At 32.7% G+C, this 23,462-nt stretch overlaps 4 protein-coding genes across 4 annotated transcripts in view; 2 read left to right on the top strand and 2 right to left on the bottom strand.

Annotated features, from left to right (window-relative positions):
* Positions 1-439: 439 nt before the first annotated feature.
* Positions 440-18,415, bottom strand: LOC108733471 (WD repeat-containing protein 7). The gene is made up of 37 exons (XM_025974469.1): positions 18,282-18,415; positions 17,778-17,923; positions 17,505-17,715; positions 15,998-16,141; positions 15,499-15,727; positions 15,217-15,349; positions 14,216-14,258; positions 12,762-13,035; positions 12,544-12,684; positions 12,266-12,486; positions 11,766-11,985; positions 11,597-11,699; positions 11,374-11,534; positions 11,111-11,293; positions 10,644-10,712; positions 10,231-10,329; positions 9,751-9,920; positions 9,388-9,692; positions 9,192-9,321; positions 8,963-9,087; positions 8,749-8,908; positions 8,497-8,689; positions 8,256-8,432; positions 8,067-8,193; positions 7,528-7,714; positions 6,739-6,871; positions 4,347-4,522; positions 3,984-4,288; positions 3,788-3,917; positions 3,559-3,683; positions 3,345-3,504; positions 3,093-3,285; positions 2,852-3,028; positions 2,663-2,789; positions 2,124-2,310; positions 1,170-1,467; positions 440-669 (listed from the first exon to the last, which is right to left on the bottom strand). Exons 2-37 carry the CDS (start codon positions 17,912-17,914, stop codon positions 497-499), a joined length of 6,126 nt encoding a protein of 2,041 aa, XP_025830254.1. The 5' UTR covers positions 17,915-17,923; positions 18,282-18,415; the 3' UTR covers positions 440-496.
* Positions 18,416-18,681: 266 nt separating this feature from the next.
* LOC108733473 (dnaJ homolog subfamily C member 21) lies at positions 18,682-20,460 on the top strand. Its single transcript, XM_018464649.2, has one exon. It carries the CDS (start codon positions 18,695-18,697, stop codon positions 20,381-20,383), a length of 1,689 nt encoding a protein of 562 aa, XP_018320151.1. The 5' UTR covers positions 18,682-18,694; the 3' UTR covers positions 20,384-20,460.
* Positions 20,461-20,637: 177 nt separating this feature from the next.
* LOC112904448 (WD repeat-containing protein 7-like) lies at positions 20,638-21,939 on the bottom strand. The gene is made up of 4 exons (XM_025974533.1): positions 21,785-21,939; positions 21,281-21,426; positions 21,008-21,218; positions 20,638-20,765 (listed from the first exon to the last, which is right to left on the bottom strand). Exons 2-4 carry the CDS (start codon positions 21,415-21,417, stop codon positions 20,754-20,756), a joined length of 360 nt encoding a protein of 119 aa, XP_025830318.1. The 5' UTR covers positions 21,418-21,426; positions 21,785-21,939; the 3' UTR covers positions 20,638-20,753.
* Positions 21,940-22,184: 245 nt separating this feature from the next.
* Positions 22,185-23,462, top strand: part of LOC112904436 (dnaJ homolog subfamily C member 21-like) — a 3,436-nt gene continuing 2,158 nt past the window's right edge. Inside the window, exon 1 of the mRNA XM_025974468.1 lies at positions 22,185-23,455. Within this exon, the coding sequence (XP_025830253.1) occupies positions 22,198-23,455 (1,258 nt within the window). The 5' untranslated portion in view covers positions 22,185-22,197. The remainder of the gene's footprint in view (positions 23,456-23,462) is intronic.

Genomic DNA, 23,462 nt, shown 5'->3' with positions numbered 1-23,462 from the left:
TATATATTTATTTAATTAATAAGTAAGGCAACAGTGGCTTTCAAAAATTGAAACGTTTGAAAATTGGTTTCTCTGTTTTTAAATTTTTCTCAAATTTTTTTTAATTAATGTAAATGAAATAAATCTATAAAAATATTGTATTATATTTTAAATTGAGTAGGAGCTGCAAGAGACCAAAAAGGGTTTTTAAAAAGTATGTAACAATTACTCATGAACAGTCCTAATACATACTACAATAATTACAACATCAAAAGGAGAACTCGAATAACATGTACAAGTGTATAGTAAAGATTTATAAATCAGCCAAAGAGGGAATAGTAAGTAATAGCAGGAGGAGATTCAACACTTCCTTTATTACGATTATTACCCATTATTGTTCTATTATTTATTTCGTCCATACATCCGAAATAAATAATAACTGTTTAATTCTTTTATTTCCTTTTTCTTCATTTCGTTTATACATATGTAATTAATGTGTTTGGTTTATTATTTACCCTTATATATTAAAACGAGTCTCTGAACCATCTGCCAACATTAACGTCACAGTCCTATTATTAATCCACCTCAGTCTTGCCAGTCTCATGGGGTTTAAACGAGCCACGTCAGCAATCGGGGCGGTACTGTACGATTTTATGCACCGTGTTTGTGATGAACCCAAACCAAACATACCTTTGAAAAATAATCGTTTTATATGTTTCCTTTCATATACATACTTTTGTATGTAATAGTCAATTACTTCAACCTTTATTTTGTGGACATTAAAATTTACAATGAATATTTAACCAAACACAAAATTTCCACCTTCTAATATTTTAAACAGATCTTGCAATTATCTTAATATTTATAATAAAACGCCAAGAGAAGAGCTAGTCCCGTGGCCGCCACATCTTTGCCAGTGCACGCGAGTTGTCATAACAAATTTACAGGCTTAGCGCTCCTCATCGACTCCAAATAGAGAAAATATTGCGGAAGATTTATTGCACCTGCATACTCTTTAAACGTGGACGTTATTCATTATTAGTATACTTCACATATTCTACGAGACATTCGAGGGCATACTACACCTGATAGTAAGTTTCTTTTTCAAAAGCACAAACCGCCATTGGTTACGCTAAATTCTTACCTAGCATACTTTTATGTGCCTATATATAGTGGAGAGATGGACTTACCAGAACTTGTTTGCCAGAAATTGAGCCTATTTTCCCCGCATGCGTAACTGACCAGCGTTTTTCCGTCGTGACTAAAAGCGCAGGCAGTAACTGGAGCGGAATGTGCATTGATTGTACTACATTTTCCCTGTCGTAACTCGTAAATGGTCAGGGTACCGTTTGTCGATCCAACTGCTATCCTTCTCGTAGCCGGACAGTGGGACACTTGTGTAAAACGACATATAGCAGGAAACACTTCTTGTAATCCTTTGGCTTTAAGCTGACCAGGATCTAGGCAGTGCAATATTATGTCCATCACCTAAAATAAAAAATTAAAGAAGATTAGAACACTTAAATTTATAACAGTATCAGCAGCCTGCGTGTAAGAAACATCGTTAAATAAAATGGACGCAATATTGACTGAAGAGTGGACAAATATCAATATTTAGGAAATCAAATAATTGAGAATAGAAAAAGCGATAGAGACATAAAAGAAACAACAGTTAAGGGTTAACAAAAAGAAATTACTTTTGTGCTTTTAGATGGTTAATTTTAAAATTTAAAAAAAAATATTACTCGATTCAAACGGTTAGAGATGTGACCTTGAAGAAAGCTGCGAGAATAAAAAGAATGCATAGAAGAAAGTTTAAACGAGATAAAATATAACTGAATTTGAAATTTTGCCACGGCACATCCAAATAAAGGAAAAGGCATACCTCCATCGTTTTAATAGTGTATGTTTGCAGCACAACTATATTAGTGCAGAACGTGGATGGTAGACGCAGAGGAAAAAAGAAAAAAAGTAGCTCTTGACCGCACACAAAGTTGCAGATGTAATACAGTGAAAAAATTATTGTGACCGCACACAAAGTTGCAGATTTAATACAGTCAAAAAATTATTGTGCCCTGAAGGACTATGTTTTAATGACTAAGTATAATTTTTAACGTAAAAACTTTATAATTTGAAGTACATACCTCAACTAGAAGATCTGCCATTTCGTTTTGCATTTTTTCAATTAATAATTCTACGCCTCTCAGGATTTCTGGTTTTGCTTTGTACAAAACAAAACTGTGTATATTTACGTTCAGAGTCTGTGCATTCTGCTGCATTGTGTTAAAACGAGCAACTTCCCTTGCCAATGTCGTAATAAACGCCGCAGGCCTAAAAAAAACAAATTAAAACCATTTTCCAAACTGTTATATCTTTATACAGAAAGCAAAAAATATTGGGAAAGTGCTAATTTTATATGATATCCCACGCGATCCTTTTTCGAAGCCCTAGTTGGGGCACCTTTTGCAACAAAAATAAAATATTTTTAAACATTTTTCACCTGGAGCACTGACCAATTACATTGTCCAATGTACCAAATCTTTTGTTAAAATTTTTATGTACAATTACTTAGTTTTAATTGTGAGACGAAGTCTCGCCAGAACGATGACTTTTTATTAACTTTTTTGTAGCGAATTGCAATAATAACTTAAGGATACCACTGATTAAGAAAAAGTTAATTTACCTAGCTGTTGCAATAAGCGTGAGGGCATGCCTTGAAGTTCGGCAGGAATCAGCTTGAGGGGTAAGGGGGAGACCGTAGGTCATACTCGGAACTAATTTATCGGCATCACAGCATAACTCTAGAAGACCTGAAACGATTAAAAAATAAATCAACAAACGTAAACGTAAATAATAATGTAATATAAAGTACCTAAAAGTACTTTACTTATATCTAAGTAGGGTTCCCACACAGTAAAACCTCTGCCTATTAAATCTATGGCTGCCCTTCTTAACGGTGTATGGGCTGGTAACTTAGGCGAAGGGGGAGCCAAAAGTAGATGCGAAAGAGCCATCGATGTTAAACGTGCTAAATTGTTATTTCCTAAACCTAAAAGCCAATTTGTAATTATTTTAACTCTATTTTAATAAGATACCTATGCTTGTTAACTTACCAAAACCTTCAACCACGCTGCTTTTTCTCTTTTCGTTACTTTTCTTTTTATTTGGATCTGAAATAATATCCTGGCCAAATTCCGCTCCAATGACACCCAATAGAACAACCGCTGTAGTTTGTTTTCTCTTCAGTTCAGCAAGACTCGAAGGCTTTCGTACCTGTTCTTCTTCTTCTTCCTCAAACTCTTCATCCTTTGATAGAAACAAAATTTAAAAAAACAGGCTTACTACAACATTTAGTAATTTATTACAAGTCCGTCAGGCGAATTCACAGCCGTTCCTGCATTCGAGTTAACATTATTTTGAATTGGAGGAGTGACAGCTTGTTGATTAATCGTTTCAGTTTGAGTATAAAGTGGAAGAAATTGGGCCCACGCATCCACGAGAGCCTTGCGACCTTTAGGTCCCATCCTGCGAAAAAACAATGGAATGGTAATATTCAAAAACACTAACAATAATGTTTACCGTCCAAGTTCAGCTAAAAGTAATGCTTGTGCAGCTTCCCTGACCTCTAAACAATGATGTTGCCACCTCTTAGCCATCATTTCCACCTGCGGCCTTTTGAAGTTCTTTGAACCAGCAGCTACAACCTGTTAAATATAATATAAAATATAGAGATTTAACAATTGTATCGAAAAAGTAAGGCAGTAACACAATAAGTATAGTGTGTTCGCTCATTAACCTTTCAACGTACTTTATCTGGAAGAAGAACACAATGTAAGGTGGCAAGTAAAGACCACCCCTGTTTTATTTGAGCCTGTTGCTGCGTATACATTTCTTCATGTTCTTCATCTGCCTTACTCCAATGTAACCTCGAAGTTTGTCTAAAAAGTAAATTGTAATACTTGTTAATATTTACAGAAAACGAAATTAAATTACCCTAAACTAACCTGTGCATTTTCCTATTTCTCTCCTGTTCAGGAATGAAAGTGGCATTACTCATAGACATAAGAGTATGACTGAGGGCAATTATGGCCAACAGATGATTGCTAGTTAAAGTTGTACTAAGTTCCCAATGGGTTCTAGACGTAAATATTCTGGTTAAACGCTCTTGTTTAATCAATTCTTCGGGCAAGTGCATGTCTGTCAGGTCCCCTGGAACTGGCTCATCGTCTAAAGGGATAGTATTTGTCCAAGTAGGAAGAAAGAAAGACATATAATTCGCTTTCGAAAGAACGCCAAATGATATTGGTACCTAGCAATAACAATTTAAAAAAAGAAACATTTAAAAAGGCTGACGAGAATGTACCTACCATGGGTCGTAAAAGTCCTAATTTAACTAAACACACTCGATCTAAATCGGGATCCATACCCCAAGCATGGAGAAGCGACAACAGAAGTTGAGCGATTTCCATGGCATGGCTAGTTTCCATAGGACCCAATGTCGGCCTGCTATTAGACCTCGAATTTGATGCACTATTATCTAAAATTAATTAAATGTGTCTGTGTTTTCAATAAGATAGACATGATTAACAAAAATAGATTTAAAAAAAATCGAAAAAATATAAGAGCTAGATAAATAAGCATAAAACCAAAACCAAAAATGAAGAATTAATAACGTTATTTATGAGCTATCAAAGTAACTANACTTTTGTGCTCGCGAGCGCTTAATTGGAGATTCAAAAAAGATTACGTCAGTCATTTTATAATAAAATCTCTGAAAGCGTTTGACTAAGGATTAAGATACGACCAAGATTTCTGTATAATTCTTGAAGAGAAAATTCCCGTGAAATTTGGCCTTACCCTAGACTTAAAAAAAGGGTATAAAACTCGAGAAATCTTAAAAATACAAGAATAAAAAGAAAACTCAAAAACGATGAGTAGTTTTATGAGTAGTTAGACACGCACCTCCACTAATTCCTGTCTTGAACTAATCTTAGCAAGGATGTGGGTTGTTCGAATTTTAGGGAAAAAATTCGAACAACCCACATCCTTAACTATTTTTAAATTTTCCTACTTGCCTCATTGTCCTAACATTCCACGCTCCAACTATTACACCTACCCCTATAGAACTTATTGATGACATCCCCCGCACGGACATACGAATGGGGGACTAGTTTACATCCGGAGTGCTTTACCCCAGAGGTCGCCATCGTTTTAGCTTGGTGTGTTTTACTTGGGATATCATAATGAGGTGGATTTCCGTTGCCTTCCACATCGCAGTATTGTGCATCAAAGTGCCATACCAATCCTCGTGATCTCTGTCACCCTGAGTACTGAAAGAGCTGCACCCTTTTTCAGGGACTTGTCTTAGTCTGGTTTCTCTTTAAGAACCCCCCAATTATAGCTGAACCTATGAAACTCGCAAGCTGATCCATCCACTCTAGTTTGTACAAGAGTTTCGTCAAGGTTCAAGTCCCTTCTATCAGATGCTGCAATAAATGCTCTCATATTTTTGAAAGCATATTTTATAAATAAGAAGATTGGGTAAAGACCTGTAGGAATAATTCTACTGTTTCTCTGTTATACAGCTCTAGTCTATTAAAAGATAGACGAATAAATTCAAAATTGTTATTGTAAAAAAATTTAAAGTTATTTTACATTGATTAAGTTACCTAATTTAAGTAAAAGCCTAATAATTTGTGACTGTGAATATTTAAATGCCCCTTGAGTTCTACCTCCAAGGTGGTGTGAAAACGAACACTTTGGAAAAAAAATTTACGTGACCTTTGACTATCTGTACCTAACCGTCCAGTTGACGAACTTTTGACAAATTACTTATGGCGTTAAAATTATCAGAACTCCTCTAGCAGGCCCCTCTTTTCCATTAGACACTCTGAGTAAGTGCCCTGGGCCCCGCTATCGACGGTGGCCCCCTAGTTTCTGCCAAATCCATCCATCAACCCAAAACCCGATATTTATTACCCAAAAATATATTTATTTTGAGGAAATTAACCAGTAATTATAAAACAAAATTAAAAACATGAATTGAAAATTTCGCACAAACTGTGTTGAATCAAATATTTTTGAATAAAGAACGAAAAATTTTATTTCGTTTGTCACTCCAAACTATCAAAATTACAATACTAACATCAATCAAATTTTTTTAAGACCACTGAAAATTGTATATCCATCCTTCTTCTTTGTCGAAATTGTATAGGTCTGTCTTATTTATTTATGTTAGGGATTTTATTTGGGGTATCATTAGCCACAACGATCTGGACAGTCAACGCGGCGGAATAGCAAAAGTTAGAAACGTTTGAAATGTAGCATTACAAACAACAGGATGACGAATACGACCGAGGAGAGAAAGAGTTAGAAATAAATCGATATTGAAAAGGGTAGGAATAAAATAAAGAGTACAAGGCAGAGATAGGACAGTAAGAGACTTTCTGATTCATGAACGACTAGTACAAGACATTAGAACCAGAAACAGGAGTAAAGAGGAGCAGGGTAATACCAACATTATATTAGTGTTTGCAAAAATTAAGGATGTAGGGTATTCTAACTTTAGAGACTGACGACTCTACAGATGGTGATAACGTTATTATTGGGTTTAACAAAGCACTTTTACTTGTTTTAAACAAATTGTTTATTTAGAATAAGCAAACAAACAGATAAATAGCAATATTTTATTGGAACTTCCCTGATTTAATAATTACACAACATGATGATAAACACTAATTAAAAATCGACAGCAAATACAACNAACTGCTATCCTTCTCGTAGCCGGACAGTGGGACACTTGTGTAAAACGACATATAGCAGGAAACACTTCTTGTAATCCTTTGGCTTTAAGCTGACCAGGATCTAGGCAGTGCAATATTATGTCCATCACCTAAAATAAAAAATTAAAGAAGATTAGAACACTTAAATTTATAACAGTATCAGCAGCCTGCGTGTAAGAAACATCGTTAAATAAAATGGACGCAATATTGACTGAAGAGTGGACAAATATCAATATTTAGGAAATCAAATAATTGAGAATAGAAAAAGCGATAGAGACATAAAAGAAACAACAGTTAAGGGTTAACAAAAAGAAATTACTTTTGTGCTTTTAGATGGTTAATTTTAAAATTTAAAAAAAAATATTACTCGATTCAAACGGTTAGAGATGTGACCTTGAAGAAAGCTGCGAGAATAAAAAGAATGCATAGAAGAAAGTTTAAACGAGATAAAATATAACTGAATTTGAAATTTTGCCACGGCACATCCAAATAAAGGAAAAGGCATACCTCCATCGTTTTAATAGTGTATGTTTGCAGCACAACTATATTAGTGCAGAACGTGGATGGTAGACGCAGAGGAAAAAAGAAAAAAAGTAGCTCTTGACCGCACACAAAGTTGCAGATGTAATACAGTGAAAAAATTATTGTGACCGCACACAAAGTTGCAGATTTAATACAGTCAAAAAATTATTGTGCCCTGAAGGACTATGTTTTAATGACTAAGTATAATTTTTAACGTAAAAACTTTATAATTTGAAGTACATACCTCAACTAGAAGATCTGCCATTTCGTTTTGCATTTTTTCAATTAATAATTCTACGCCTCTCAGGATTTCTGGTTTTGCTTTGTACAAAACAAAACTGTGTATATTTACGTTCAGAGTCTGTGCATTCTGCTGCATTGTGTTAAAACGAGCAACTTCCCTTGCCAATGTCGTAATAAACGCCGCAGGCCTAAAAAAAACAAATTAAAACCATTTTCCAAACTGTTATATCTTTATACAGAAAGCAAAAAATATTGGGAAAGTGCTAATTTTATATGATATCCCACGCGATCCTTTTTCGAAGCCCTAGTTGGGGCACCTTTTGCAACAAAAATAAAATATTTTTAAACATTTTTCACCTGGAGCACTGACCAATTACATTGTCCAATGTACCAAATCTTTTGTTAAAATTTTTATGTACAATTACTTAGTTTTAATTGTGAGACGAAGTCTCGCCAGAACGATGACTTTTTATTAACTTTTTTGTAGCGAATTGCAATAATAACTTAAGGATACCACTGATTAAGAAAAAGTTAATTTACCTAGCTGTTGCAATAAGCGTGAGGGCATGCCTTGAAGTTCGGCAGGAATCAGCTTGAGGGGTAAGGGGGAGACCGTAGGTCATACTCGGAACTAATTTATCGGCATCACAGCATAACTCTAGAAGACCTGAAACGATTAAAAAATAAATCAACAAACGTAAACGTAAATAATAATGTAATATAAAGTACCTAAAAGTACTTTACTTATATCTAAGTAGGGTTCCCACACAGTAAAACCTCTGCCTATTAAATCTATGGCTGCCCTTCTTAACGGTGTATGGGCTGGTAACTTAGGCGAAGGGGGAGCCAAAAGTAGATGCGAAAGAGCCATCGATGTTAAACGTGCTAAATTGTTATTTCCTAAACCTAAAAGCCAATTTGTAATTATTTTAACTCTATTTTAATAAGATACCTATGCTTGTTAACTTACCAAAACCTTCAACCACGCTGCTTTTTCTCTTTTCGTTACTTTTCTTTTTATTTGGATCTGAAATAATATCCTGGCCAAATTCCGCTCCAATGACACCCAATAGAACAACCGCTGTAGTTTGTTTTCTCTTCAGTTCAGCAAGACTCGAAGGCTTTCGTACCTGTTCTTCTTCTTCTTCCTCAAACTCTTCATCCTTTGATAGAAACAAAATTTAAAAAAACAGGCTTACTACAACATTTAGTAATTTATTACAAGTCCGTCAGGCGAATTCACAGCCGTTCCTGCATTCGAGTTAACATTATTTTGAATTGGAGGAGTGACAGCTTGTTGATTAATCGTTTCAGTTTGAGTATAAAGTGGAAGAAATTGGGCCCACGCATCCACGAGAGCCTTGCGACCTTTAGGTCCCATCCTGCGAAAAAACAATGGAATGGTAATATTCAAAAACACTAACAATAATGTTTACCGTCCAAGTTCAGCTAAAAGTAATGCTTGTGCAGCTTCCCTGACCTCTAAACAATGATGTTGCCACCTCTTAGCCATCATTTCCACCTGCGGCCTTTTGAAGTTCTTTGAACCAGCAGCTACAACCTGTTAAATATAATATAAAATATAGAGATTTAACAATTGTATCGAAAAAGTAAGGCAGTAACACAATAAGTATAGTGTGTTCGCTCATTAACCTTTCAACGTACTTTATCTGGAAGAAGAACACAATGTAAGGTGGCAAGTAAAGACCACCCCTGTTTTATTTGAGCCTGTTGCTGCGTATACATTTCTTCATGTTCTTCATCTGCCTTACTCCAATGTAACCTCGAAGTTTGTCTAAAAAGTAAATTGTAATACTTGTTAATATTTACAGAAAACGAAATTAAATTACCCTAAACTAACCTGTGCATTTTCCTATTTCTCTCCTGTTCAGGAATGAAAGTGGCATTACTCATAGACATAAGAGTATGACTGAGGGCAATTATGGCCAACAGATGATTGCTAGTTAAAGTTGTACTAAGTTCCCAATGGGTTCTAGACGTAAATATTCTGGTTAAACGCTCTTGTTTAATCAATTCTTCGGGCAAGTGCATGTCTGTCAGGTCCCCTGGAACTGGCTCATCGTCTAAAGGGATAGTATTTGTCCAAGTAGGAAGAAAGAAAGACATATAATTCGCTTTCGAAAGAACGCCAAATGATATTGGTACCTAGCAATAACAATTTAAAAAAAGAAACATTTAAAAAGGCTGACGAGAATGTACCTACCATGGGTCGTAAAAGTCCTAATTTAACTAAACACACTCGATCTAAATCGGGATCCATACCCCAAGCATGGAGAAGCGACAACAGAAGTTGAGCGATTTCCATGGCATGGCTAGTTTCCATAGGACCCAATGTCGGCCTGCTATTAGACCTCGAATTTGATGCACTATTATCTAAAATTAATTAAATGTGTCTGTGTTTTCAATAAGATAGACATGATTAACAAAAATAGATTTAAAAAAAATCGAAAAAATATAAGAGCTAGATAAATAAGCATAAAACCAAAACCAAAAATGAAGAATTAATAACGTTATTTATGAGCTATCAAAGTAACTAGTAAGCAAAGTATTACTAATTTACTATATTATATTACAAAGAGAACTTATAAAGATAAGTTTAATCTAGCAATCAAATGAAGAAAAATAGTAAACATAAACGTATAAATAAAACGTTTTAGCAACACACTTGCTTTGCGTTTGTTACCTTTTGATGAGTTAAGTCCTTGCTTAAGGACACTTTCTGCCTTAGCTTGAATTTTTGTTTGCATGTTTTCAGCACCTTCTTTCATTTTTGCTAAAATCCCTAAAACACATACACCGTCGCAGAAAAGAATGAAGTATTAATTCTATTTTAGTCCCCAAAAAGCGTTTTTCATGCAAAAAACATAACTACGTAAATGTTTATGTAATTGTAAATACGTTTGGAAATATGTATTTCAACTTATTTAGTTTTCGATATTAAAAATCAAAATACTTTTTTATTTTAACATACAACTTTTTATAAATATTTATATTGAAACTAGTAGGATTAATATAATCTTGAATACTTATATCGTGCAATTTTTTATGTAATTAAAAAAGCATATCTTATTAAAGCCACTTAAGATATGATTTTACCATGTTTATCTTTCTCTTTAATTATTCTTTCCATGTTTTCCGCCTTATCTTTCACCTTCCCAAAGAATTCTTCCGAGAGAAGCAGCAAGAAACAACAATACGACTTAAATAAGCGAAATATTAGCATTTAAAATATAAATACAATAAAACCATCATTTGCCACTATAAAAAAAACTTCAGCATTGAAATGAAATTTATCAGACTAAATTTACTGCAAATTTTAATTCTCACTAAATTCCAAGTGCAAATAAAACGTAATAGATACGACAGTACAGACAAAGGACAATTTGAAAAAGTTAAAAATTGTTACAGAATAGACATTAATAAATTCTTAATGTTATCAAAAAATGAACTTTTATAGTAATCAATTAAGTCGTGCCTTTCACCTTTACAAACAACACTAAATTAAGTTCAGTTAAAGAAGAAGAATAAAACTGCACCTCATAACAAAAATTTTTTGAGCTTACCAGCAATTTTTTTGTGAGCATCTGGACTTGCACTTTGTGTGAGAGCAGCAACTTTTAAGTATTCAGATTGCGATATCAAACCAGCTGCCTCCAAACTACCAGGAGACATTGCAGAATACTCTTCACTTAGTAACTCGATGATCAATGCTTCCACATCGAAGAACAAAATGTGACTTTCGGGATCTGAAAATGAACAGGAAATTTAATTAAACCTTTTCTTATCATGGACGAGACAAACACAATAACATTAGGTTTCTACCTACCCTTCGGGTTGGTCTTGAGGCCTTGTACAAGCAAAGATGAACTATGATTTAACTTCATGTGTGGATCATTTTCATTGGAGTGTATACCCAATTGTTGAAGCTGATGGAGACCCCTCTGTGTTGCATGCCTTATTGCTGACAAATTTCTATACCTCAATCCCCTACAACAAATAACACAAGTAATAGAAATAAAAATAAAAACAAATTCAAAGTTAAATAATACCTAAAGAAATGGATAGCAGGGTTGGCTAACCCTACTTCAGAAGATACATTGTAATTCGACTCATTTTCATCACAGGCATACAAAACATCTTCAGCTGCCACCCCTATAGATCAAACATTTTTTTTGTTCATATTTGTTAAATGATAAGACATCATAATTGCAAAAATACCTTGAAGAACTCGATCTAAATGACCAGTTTCCATTTGCCAGATGTAGACAGTACCATCAAGGCACCCTATTATCATGAAATCGTCCAGTGGTCGCCATTTAATTGTTGTTACCGGAAATAAGTGTCTTGAAGCCAAGCAAACGCATTTCCTTTCAGTTAAACTTAACAAAGTCACTGAATGATCCGATGCAACAGAACAAATACATTTCTGTATTCTTGTCTGTGAACGATAAAACAAAAAGCTTCTAAATTATTTCTAGCGTTGCCAAACAACGGTCTTAAGAAAAGCAATAAAAGTTGTCTCGTAAAAATGTTAGTCCGTTTAGATTAAGAGGGTCCACCATGTATAAAATGACGAAAATACATATGGCAAATGCTCTAAAATCACCATCAGATCAGAGACAGACGGATCCTGAATCAAACCGATGTCCTAACCACTGATCAAGACTGCTAGATTCCGCTTAATAATAATAAATGAAGTAATCTAGTCTGATACATACACTACAATTATTTGGAGGCACCAACAGTTGGGTAATTTCTCCAGCATGGACACAAAATCTATGTAAAAGCGTCCCAGCATATAAATCCCATAGACAAACAGCGAAATCGACACCGCCCGAAACAAGATGATTTTTATCATATCTACTGTGTTCCCTGTAGGGGTACAACAGACAATTCACCCTTCCATCATGCCCTGATAAAACTTGATGTGGAGGCCAATCTAGAAATAATATAAAATAAGCGCCCAACGCGTTGATGAATGTGATTAATTATTTACCATTACAATTTTGATGGTTTCCATGAAAAAGCTGCAGCATAATCGTCTGAGTGGCAGGAACAATGATAATTTTGCCATCTTCCCTGCCCACAACCAACCTGCTTTGTAAAGGAAGATAAATACTTGCAGTCAGTTTTAATGCTGCAAAAAGGTTATTTATATAAAAACTCTTCTTGCAATGCATCTACAAGTAATTATTACAGCTTAGTTCTGCTTACCTTCCTTTTCGTTTTTTTCGAGTTGATCTAAAATTCCTACAGGATTCGGGTTCATATTTGCCCAAGCTTCTGATAGACTAGTAGTAAGGGTAGCAGTCATTTGCACTGGTTGAGGCGGAATTTGCTTTTGTATTTCGACTAATTGCGCTGCAGATATTTCAGGAATGTTCCAGACCAATACATATCCTTCTGAGTCTCCCCTTAGCAAATACCTAAACGATTTTCCTTGCCTTTGTGTTGTTACAAATCTCATTGCAGGAGGACAAGACAGAGGCTACATAAAAAAAATAGTTTGTGTGTGCTCTACCCACATTAAAAGTTACTTAGCCGACGTATACATAATAATAATTACTTATATATCTATTTATCGATTACATATTTGAATATCACCGCACTGTGCTGCTCTTACTGGCTTACTTAGTGAACAGCAGCGATTGCCAAGACCAGATATACACAACTCCACGTTAAGATTTTGTACTTAACACTCCAAAATAATTTCCGAAATATTTTTAAAAACATAATTAATAATTACGTAACTAACAAACTAAAAATAATTAAAATAAACACGTTTATAATAATTAGTTTTTTCCAAGTCATGAGTCATTCTNAAACTTATGATAAACTTTTTATGTATTGAGTAGTAGAAGATATGTAGAAAAAATGATTTCCATTCTTACACATGCACACAGTCAGCCTTCAAATAACAGTAAAAATTTTTTATCATTTTTCAATCAAAATGTGCACAATAACAGCAACCTGTTTGTTTTTAACAAATGATTATTGCACAAATCCACATTCCGTAAATTATTTGGATATAAATAACTAACAGTAATAGTAAAAAATATTTTAATAATAAACCTGAAACATAAAATAGTCATATCATACTGATTAACTTAATTTAAAAATTGCAATAAATAAAATATAGATAGAAAAATCACAAGATGAATTTGATACAGTTTAAGAAGGTCACCAGAAAAGTTTTAAACTTCTTTTTTAATGTACATTAATGTACACAGCAATTATAAATATCTATTGTTTTTCATATATTAAAATTGCAATGCTAATTCATGTACAAACAAGAAAAATATTGAAATTAATAATTGCAAACCATTCTTGCAGCTTTATGATAAACAGAATAAATAAATGCTTATAAAAATTCGAACAAAACAGATGAAGATGCATAAAAAGTTAAAATAGTGCTAGAGAAAGGGTATATAAGTACTGTTAAAAAAGCGATTTTTGCATTTGAGATAATTTTTTTAGTTAAAAACGAATTCTATATTAGTATAAATTAACAATCTCAAAGGCACTGCCTAATCCATGATTTACAATAAAAAATAGAAAATGAGTATCAAGAAAAAGCGTTATCGTTTTTTTGTTTTTTTGATAATTTGAAAATAGCATTATAAACCATGGACAGTAATGCAACAAATACAAATAACAAACATAAAAACAATGTGATGATCTGACCTATTAATAACCTTGCCACGTAGCTTGCTATTGGTCCGGGAAAAAAATAAAAAAATATTAGTAATGCTTCATGGTTACTACATAGCTGTAGCAGTACAAATGAATGTGCTATAAAAATGATTAAATAAAAAAGTAATTATTAAATATAAATAAAGCCAAATCAATTAAAATCAAAATCCATAATTATACAACTTCAAATACCTTATATGCGTATGAATAAAAATTTAATGTATACGTACAGTAAAAGCAAAGTAGATACAAAGACAACTGTAATGACATAAATTGCAAATAATAAATATTTGCAAGCAAATAGAATAAAAAAAATAATAGTAGAATATGTCAAACATGAACTAAAAATAAAAAATGTGTATAAACATAAAAAAGTGTTTTCTTTCTTATTAAATAAAAATGATAAATGGAAAAACCTTAATGTTTTTAGTGTGTCTTTTGTACATAGAACACATACATCTAAATAGCTAAATACTTAATAGCAATTTTGAGGTAGTTTGCAGCTGCAGTGCATGTAGGTACCATAAGTATATCGAATAAAAGGTCTTGACGTTTGACTTTCATTAAAAAAAAGAGTACAGGGTAATTGGACGATGTATTTTTGTAAAATTTTACGCAAAATAGTTTGGATTCTTGCATACAAGCATTTCGCGAGTTTTATGTATCTGCAAATGATCATGAGTAGTATCAAATGAAAAATGCATACTTGTGTTCATATGTGCAGAGAGCAAGAACATCGAAAAAATTCATCGTTGTACTATCCACATGACTAAAAATAGAGGAATGTTTTGAGTAAAATCATTTGAATGAGGCTCTCTTGACCCTTTAATTACCAAATTATTTATTAGTTGTATGAAAAAGTGCCCCCCCGTAATTTGACCAATTCCCACACCTATTATTAATAAATGCATCTTTTAGTAATCCCTTAACCATAAAATATATCTAAGTAATTGTAAAATCCGCATAAGAAGCTTACTTTGACGGTAACTTATACAAATATCCTTTTCCAGCATCAGACCATACCAAAATACGATCTGCGGCCAAAAAATCTCCTGACATCCATCTTTCCCCCCTCGGGGCTACATACGAACATAATACACTAAAATCTCCTAAAAAAAAAAATTAAAGAAGTAGCAGACTAGTGCATCGAAACTTCCATGCCCTGTTAAACAAGTTACTAATACGAAACTGAAGCTTAATAAAAATAGTCTTCATTGATAAAAATAATGAAAAAGAAACGATAAAAATGCTTCGTTACCTGCATCATAAATCTGCCAATATTTACTACATACTATAAGTACAGTTCTTTGATTGTATGCACAGCATTGCATACAAACTGCATTCAAGCACCTTATTTGTTTACTTTCGTTTTCATATATTGGTTCTGAATGTTTATTTTCGTGACCCAAAAGTGTCCACACTTTGACCATCCCTGTAGTTGTCAATGCAAGTACAACGTCGTCCTTACGCTTTACAGGTCGTAGAACCTACATGTAAATTATCATTTTAAAGTATTGGAAGTTTTAAAAGATATAAAAGAAAAGAATTCATTAATATCGAATTAAAAAAAAATGGTAAAGGAGTAACTCCTGTATACCACAAACTTTTCCAAAAAGATAGACGTATGTTTCGTCCACTCATGCTCACAACAGAACCAGGCTAAACATGATTATTTTTTTGAAAAGTCTGTGGTGTACAGGGGCGAGTCTCTTTGATATTGTTCTAATATCTAATTAATTAAATTAATGATTACTTACGTGAAGAGCACTTATCCAATCGGGATTAACTTTAGAGGACAGAACAAATAATATTTCTAAACTAAATGGATCCATGACTATAACTTCAGGATAATATCCATTACAAAATAATCTTACATCCTCGCAGTTAGTCATGTGATAAGCCTAAGATATAAAAGAACACTCATTTAACAATTAAATTAAAGAAATATGTACATATTCACTTATCAAAATTAAAAGCTCAATTAAATTCGTTGTTAATTACAACTATTTCGAAAGTTTATTAATCCTTCGTTTTAACCCACCCCACTAGAGACTAAAACGGTTTTTTCTTTCGGATTAAACGTCCACAATGCTTTTTCATTTTTCCTATAGAATTTACAAAGTCTACCTGCATAAATTATTAAAAAAATCAAATCGGTAGCTTCAGTAATTTCTAAAATAATCAATTTTTTTATTACATTCACAATAAAAGTTTCCTTATTGATATGGAACCCAAAAATGAGCACATTGCGCCACCCTGTACATATTAATTAATGGAACCAACTAATCAATTAAAATTTTAAATATTTTAAAAGAAATGTATCTCCATTAACACTTAAATTCGGCTTTATCAAAAAACATTTAGTTTTAATATCCTTTTTTACTCTAAGATTATGATGTCTTGCATCCTTATCACAGACATTACAATCATAATACCTAGGTGTCCCAATAAAAACATATTATTCCTCGTGACTGTATCAAATTTACACAATTAGATACGTAATCACATGGCTTAACGCAGACGTGTAGTAAATACAAATACAAACAGCGACTTCGGTCGGTTAAAGTTAAGATAAGAAATTTAAGTACTTCTTTAGGATATATTATAACAAAAAACAATAACTATGAAGTAGTTCTCACTAGATAACTTATCGAACATTAAAGACTGTATTTTCAAATATACTTAATGAATAATATTAAATAATTTAATTTCCCATTCAATAAAAAATAATAAATTTATAATATAACAAATCAACAAAAATTACAGTTGGAAAAACTTATGATAAACTTTTTATGTATTGAGTAGTAGAAGATATGTAGAAAAAATGATTTCCATTCTTACACATGCACACAGTCAGCCTTCAAATAACAGTAAAAATTTTTTATCATTTTTCAATCAAAATGTGCACAATAACAGCAACCTGTTTGTTTTTAACAAATGATTATTGCACAAATCCACATTCCGTAAATTATTTGGATATAAATAACTAACAGTAATAGTAAAAAATATTTTAATAATAAACCTGAAACATAAAATAGTCATATCATACTGATTAACTTAATTTAAAAATTGCAATAAATAAAATATAGATAGAAAAATCACAAGATGAATTTGATACAGTTTAAGAAGGTCATATAAAACTTTTTTTTAAGACTCATTTTGTGGTTTGCAACTTATACCATGCCAACTATTTCAAGGGCAATTAGCATATGAAAACATTGTCTTAATCCCAACGTAAATATAATAAAAAACGAATTTCCTTACCTGAATGTTAGTGTGAACTTGAGATAGTTTAACTAACTCTCTGCATTTCCCATCTATTAAATCCCAGGTACACATTTCCCCTGCCTCAGAACTAGACACTATAAAGTTATTATCTTGAATTATAGATGCTTTAGAAATGCACAAAACTGGTGCAGAATGTCCCACCAATAAACATCTGGGTATGATTTCCAAGGTGTCTGGGTCCACTTGCCTAAAATAAATAATGAATGAACTATTAAATAAATAAACATTATATTACAATGTTCTTCCTACCAAAGACATATCTGTCCATCATAACAGCCAGTTGCCAATGTTTTCTGATCTTTAGATAAGTAGATACAGGAAATACAATGTGTTGGAGCATGCTTTCCCCATAACACTACTGGAACCACAAGACTAGTTCCAGGCATTTTTAAAAACTACAAAACATTTTCTGTTTAAATATTGTACACAAGTTTTGGTTTAAACTGGTTAAAAACCAAGCCAATATTTGCCAACAATCAATTAATAAACAATAACTTTAATTAGGCTAAATTAGTGTCAATTAAAAAAATACATATTCAGAAATCATATGACCTCGCTCAATTCGATTTCGTTAACATTTCACACTTTTAAAATATGTAAATGAATCATGATTAGGCTAATATTGAAGCAGTTGGTAAAAATACAAATGTAGCAGTTGATGGAGATGTACTGACAAACATTAACCATACTTTTTGACAGTTATTAGCATACAAAAACAGGAAAACGCAAGTGTTTCAAACCAAATTTACTTACTTGTAAGTTGAAAATTTACAAAGCTGGACGGATTTTAACAGCTAGGTTAAATATTTAGAATGTATCAATACCACAAATGCCATTTTCAGCAAATATCAGCTGTTAAAATCTGTCGATCCACTTTTTCTACTTGACAATTAAACGACTGAAACGGACAACAATGACAGTTCCACAGAAGTAGTTGCACGTTTGGCAAACGAGAATATGTTGAGAACTTAGACACCACTCGGTAAGATAAAAATAAACAAACACATTTTCGCATCGAAGTATTTAAATTTATAGTTCTGCATGGAGTTATTGATATAGAAAACATAATTCACAGTATGTTCTTAAGTTTGTTTTTTCTCTAAACGTAAAAGGTTGTCGATTTTTTCTAACAGTGTGTTAATATTGTGCAGTTTTTACTATAGAAAATGAGGTGTCATTACGACGTCTTGGGAATACCGAAAGACGCAGACGATTCTCAAATTAAATCTGCTTATAAAAAATTAGCACTCAAATGGCATCCTGATAAGAACTTGGGAAATGCTGAATATGCAAAGGAAGAGTTTCAACTCGTGCAGCAGGCGTATGAAATATTGAGTGATCGACAAGAGAGGGCGTGGTATGACAACCATCGCGAACAAATTTTGCGCGGTTCAAATTCCGAATTCAAAGATAACAGTCTTGATGTCTTTCAGTATTTCACAACAACCTGTTTCAAGGGCTACGGGGATGACCTCAACGGATTTTACGTTGTTTACAGAAACGTTTTCGAAAAAATTGCTAAAGAAGACTTAGAATTTATGGAAGACAAAGACGAATTTTGTCAGATACCATCATTCGGGGATTCTAAGAGCGATTATGACGAAGTGGTGGGGCCTTTTTATGCATACTGGATGAGTTATAGTACAAAAAAGAGTTACGTTTGGCTAGATCCTTACAACCTCAGTGATATTCGAGACCGAAAAATCTTTAAAATAGCAGAAAAGAAAAATAAAAAAATACGGCAACAAGCCAAAAAAGAACGAAATGATGAAATTAGGAATTTGGTAGCTTTTGTTAAAAAAAGGGATAAGCGCGTCCAAGAACATGCAAAAAAAATACAAGCTAAAATATTAGAAAATAGGCAAAAATATGAGCAAATCAGCAAGCAAAAAAGATTAGAGCGCAAAAAATTACATGACGATCATACTCAAGCAGAATGGACGAAATTTGATAATGTAAAGTCGGAATTAGAAGAAATTGAGCGTCGACTTGCGGAACAATTCGGAGAACAGTTATCCGATTCTGAAGAAGATCAAGAAGATAGCGAAGATGAAAACAGTTTATATTGCGTCGCCTGTAATAAAATTTTTAAAACTCCAAAAGCACTCCAAAACCATGAAGCAAGTAAAAAACATAAAGAAAATTTACAAATATTGCAAGAAACAATGTTAGATGAAGAAAATGATATTAGCGAATCATCAGAAGAACAAGAAAACGACATAAGTGAAACATTAGAGAAAAACCCCCCACAAGAAGTTATTAAAGGGGATAATCATAGTGATTATCTAATTTCTGATAAAGAAGGTATTCATAATGCATCTGATAGTAGTTTTTCAACTACAGAAACCAAAAAGAAAAGGAAAAACAAAAAGATGCATAAATCTTCTACAAGACATATTTTAGTAGAAAATGAAAACAAGAATGGTGATGATATTTTACCAAAACAGGATGAAATAGGGAAATTTTCTGATGATGATAGTGAATTTAACAGTTTCAGTAAAGGAAAAAGACAAAAGAAAAAACCTAAAAAATCATTACAAAAATTTGAAGATAATCGAAACGTACGTGCAACAGAAGATAATCACAATGTGATAAAGAATGCTTTAGAGGAATCTTTCAAAGAAACCACAAGAAGATCTAGTAACAAAACAAATAAGAAAAAAGATCCCAAAAATGAAAAAGAAGCAATCTGTAATATCGATATCGACACCAACCACTGTTGCGCATCATGTAAATCGAATTTTCCCTCCAAAAATAAATTATTTGAACATCTCAAAGCGACAGGTCACAGTGTATATTTGTCCAAAGAACAGAAAAGGGGCAAACAGAAGAAAGCTATTAATAACTCAAGTTAAATGTACAATAGTTAATCTTAATGAATAAACAGTGGAAGCTGCAAATCTACTTTTATTTCAATGTATTTCCTTTTAAGTTAATAAAACTGAAAGAATATATATTCAAATAAAAAACGTGAAAGTTACGTTTCCATATACATATATATTTAAGTGTATAATACAAAAATAGAAATCTGTCCATATATTTTTGGTGTAAAGTAACCATGCACACAGTCAGCCTTCAAATAACAGTAAAAATTTTTTATCATTTTTCAATCAAAATGTGCACAATAACAGCAACCTGTTTGTTTTTAACAAATGATTATTGCACAAATCCACATTCCGTAAATTATTTGGATATAAATAACTAACAGTAATAGTAAAAAATATTTTAATAATAAACCTGAAACATAAAATAGTCATATCATACTGATTAACTTAATTTAAAAATTGCAATAAATAAAATATAGATAGAAAAATCACAAGATGAATTTGATACAGTTTAAGAAGGTCATATAAAACTTTTTTTTAAGACTCATTTTGTGGTTTGCAACTTATACCATGCCAACTATTTCAAGGGCAATTAGCATATGAAAACATTGTCTTAATCCCAACGTAAATATAATAAAAAACGAATTTCCTTACCTGAATGTTAGTGTGAACTTGAGATAGTTTAACTAACTCTCTGCATTTCCCATCTATTAAATCCCAGGTACACATTTCCCCTGCCTCAGAACTAGACACTATAAAGTTATTATCTTGAATTATAGATGCTTTAGAAATGCACAAAACTGGTGCAGAATGTCCCACCAATAAACATCTGGGTATGATTTCCAAGGTGTCTGGGTCCACTTGCCTAAAATAAATAATGAATGAACTATTAAATAAATAAACATTATATTACAATGTTCTTCCTACCAAAGACATATCTGTCCATCATAACAGCCAGTTGCCAATGTTTTCTGATCTTTAGATAAGTAGATACAGGAAATACAATGTGTTGGAGCATGCTTTCCCCATAACACTACTGGAACCACAAGACTAGTTCCAGGCATTTTTAAAAACTACAAAACATTTTCTGTTTAAATATTGTACACAAGTTTTGGTTTAAACTGGTTAAAAACCAAGCCAATATTTGCCAACAATCAATTAATAAACAATAACTTTAATTAGGCTAAATTAGTGTCAATTAAAAAAATACATATTCAGAAATCATATGACCTCGCTCAATTCGATTTCGTTAACATTTCACACTTTTAAAATATGTAAATGAATCATGATTAGGCTAATATTGAAGCAGTTGGTAAAAATACAAATGTAGCAGTTGATGGAGATGTACTGACAAACATTAACCATACTTTTTGACAGTTATTAGCATACAAAAACAGGAAAACGCAAGTGTTTCAAACCAAATTTACTTACTTGTAAGTTGAAAATTTACAAAGCTGGACGGATTTTAACAGCTAGGTTAAATATTTAGAATGTATCAATACCACAAATGCCATTTTCAGCAAATATCAGCTGTTAAAATCTGTCGATCCACTTTTTCTACTTGACAATTAAACGACTGAAACGGACAACAATGACAGTTCCACAGAAGTAGTTGCACGTTTGGCAAACGAGAATATGTTGAGAACTTAGACACCACTCGGTAAGATAAAAATAAACAAACACATTTTCGCATCGAAGTATTTAAATTTATAGTTCTGCATGGAGTTATTGATATAGAAAACATAATTCACAGTATGTTCTTAAGTTTGTTTTTTCTCTAAACGTAAAAGGTTGTCGATTTTTTCTAACAGTGTGTTAATATTGTGCAGTTTTTACTATAGAAAATGAGGTGTCATTACGACGTCTTGGGAATACCGAAAGACGCAGACGATTCTCAAATTAAATCTGCTTATAAAAAATTAGCACTCAAATGGCATCCTGATAAGAACTTGGGAAATGCTGAATATGCAAAGGAAGAGTTTCAACTCGTGCAGCAGGCGTATGAAATATTGAGTGATCGACAAGAGAGGGCGTGGTATGACAACCATCGCGAACAAATTTTGCGCGGTTCAAATTCCGAATTCAAAGATAACAGTCTTGATGTCTTTCAGTATTTCACAACAACCTGTTTCAAGGGCTACGGGGATGACCTCAACGGATTTTACGTTGTTTACAGAAACGTTTTCGAAAAAATTGCTAAAGAAGACTTAGAATTTATGGAAGACAAAGACGAATTTTGTCAGATACCATCATTCGGGGATTCTAAGAGCGATTATGACGAAGTGGTGGGGCCTTTTTATGCATACTGGATGAGTTATAGTACAAAAAAGAGTTACGTTTGGCTAGATCCTTACAACCTCAGTGATATTCGAGACCGAAAAATCTTTAAAATAGCAGAAAAGAAAAATAAAAAAATACGGCAACAAGCCAAAAAAGAACGAAATGATGAAATTAGGAATTTGGTAGCTTTTGTTAAAAAAAGGGATAAGCGCGTCCAAGAACATGCAAAAAAAATACAAGCTAAAATATTAGAAAATAGGCAAAAATATGAGCAAATCAGCAAGCAAAAAAGATTAGAGCGCAAAAAATTACATGACGATCATACTCAAGCAGAATGGACGAAATTTGATAATGTAAAGTCGGAATTAGAAGAAATTGAGCGTCGACTTGCGGAACAATTCGGAGAACAGTTATCCGATTCTGAAGAAGATCAAGAAGATAGCGAAGATGAAAACAGTTTATATTGCGTCGCCTGTAATAAAATTTTTAAAACTCCAAAAGCACTCCAAAACCATGAAGCAAGTAAAAAACATAAAGAAAATTTACAAATATTGCAAGAAACAATGTTAGATGAAGAAAATGATATTAGCGAATCATCAGAAGAACAAGAAAACGACATAAGTGAAACATTAGAGAAAAACCCCCCACAAGAAGTTATTAAAGGGGATAATCATAGTGATTATCTAATTTCTGATAAAGAAGGTATTCATAATGCATCTGATAGTAGTTTTTCAACTACAGAAACCAAAAAGAAAAGGAAAAACAAAAAGATGCATAAATCTTCTACAAGACATATTTTGGTAGAAAATGAAAACAAGAATGGTGATGA

Source organism: Agrilus planipennis, unplaced genomic scaffold, assembly GCF_000699045.2.
Source record: "Agrilus planipennis isolate EAB-ADULT unplaced genomic scaffold, Apla_2.0 scaffold44, whole genome shotgun sequence".
NCBI lineage: Eukaryota > Metazoa > Arthropoda > Insecta > Coleoptera > Buprestidae > Agrilus > Agrilus planipennis.
The sequence above is the reverse complement of the archived record's forward strand: the minus strand, read 5'-3'. Positions and strand labels throughout refer to the sequence as shown.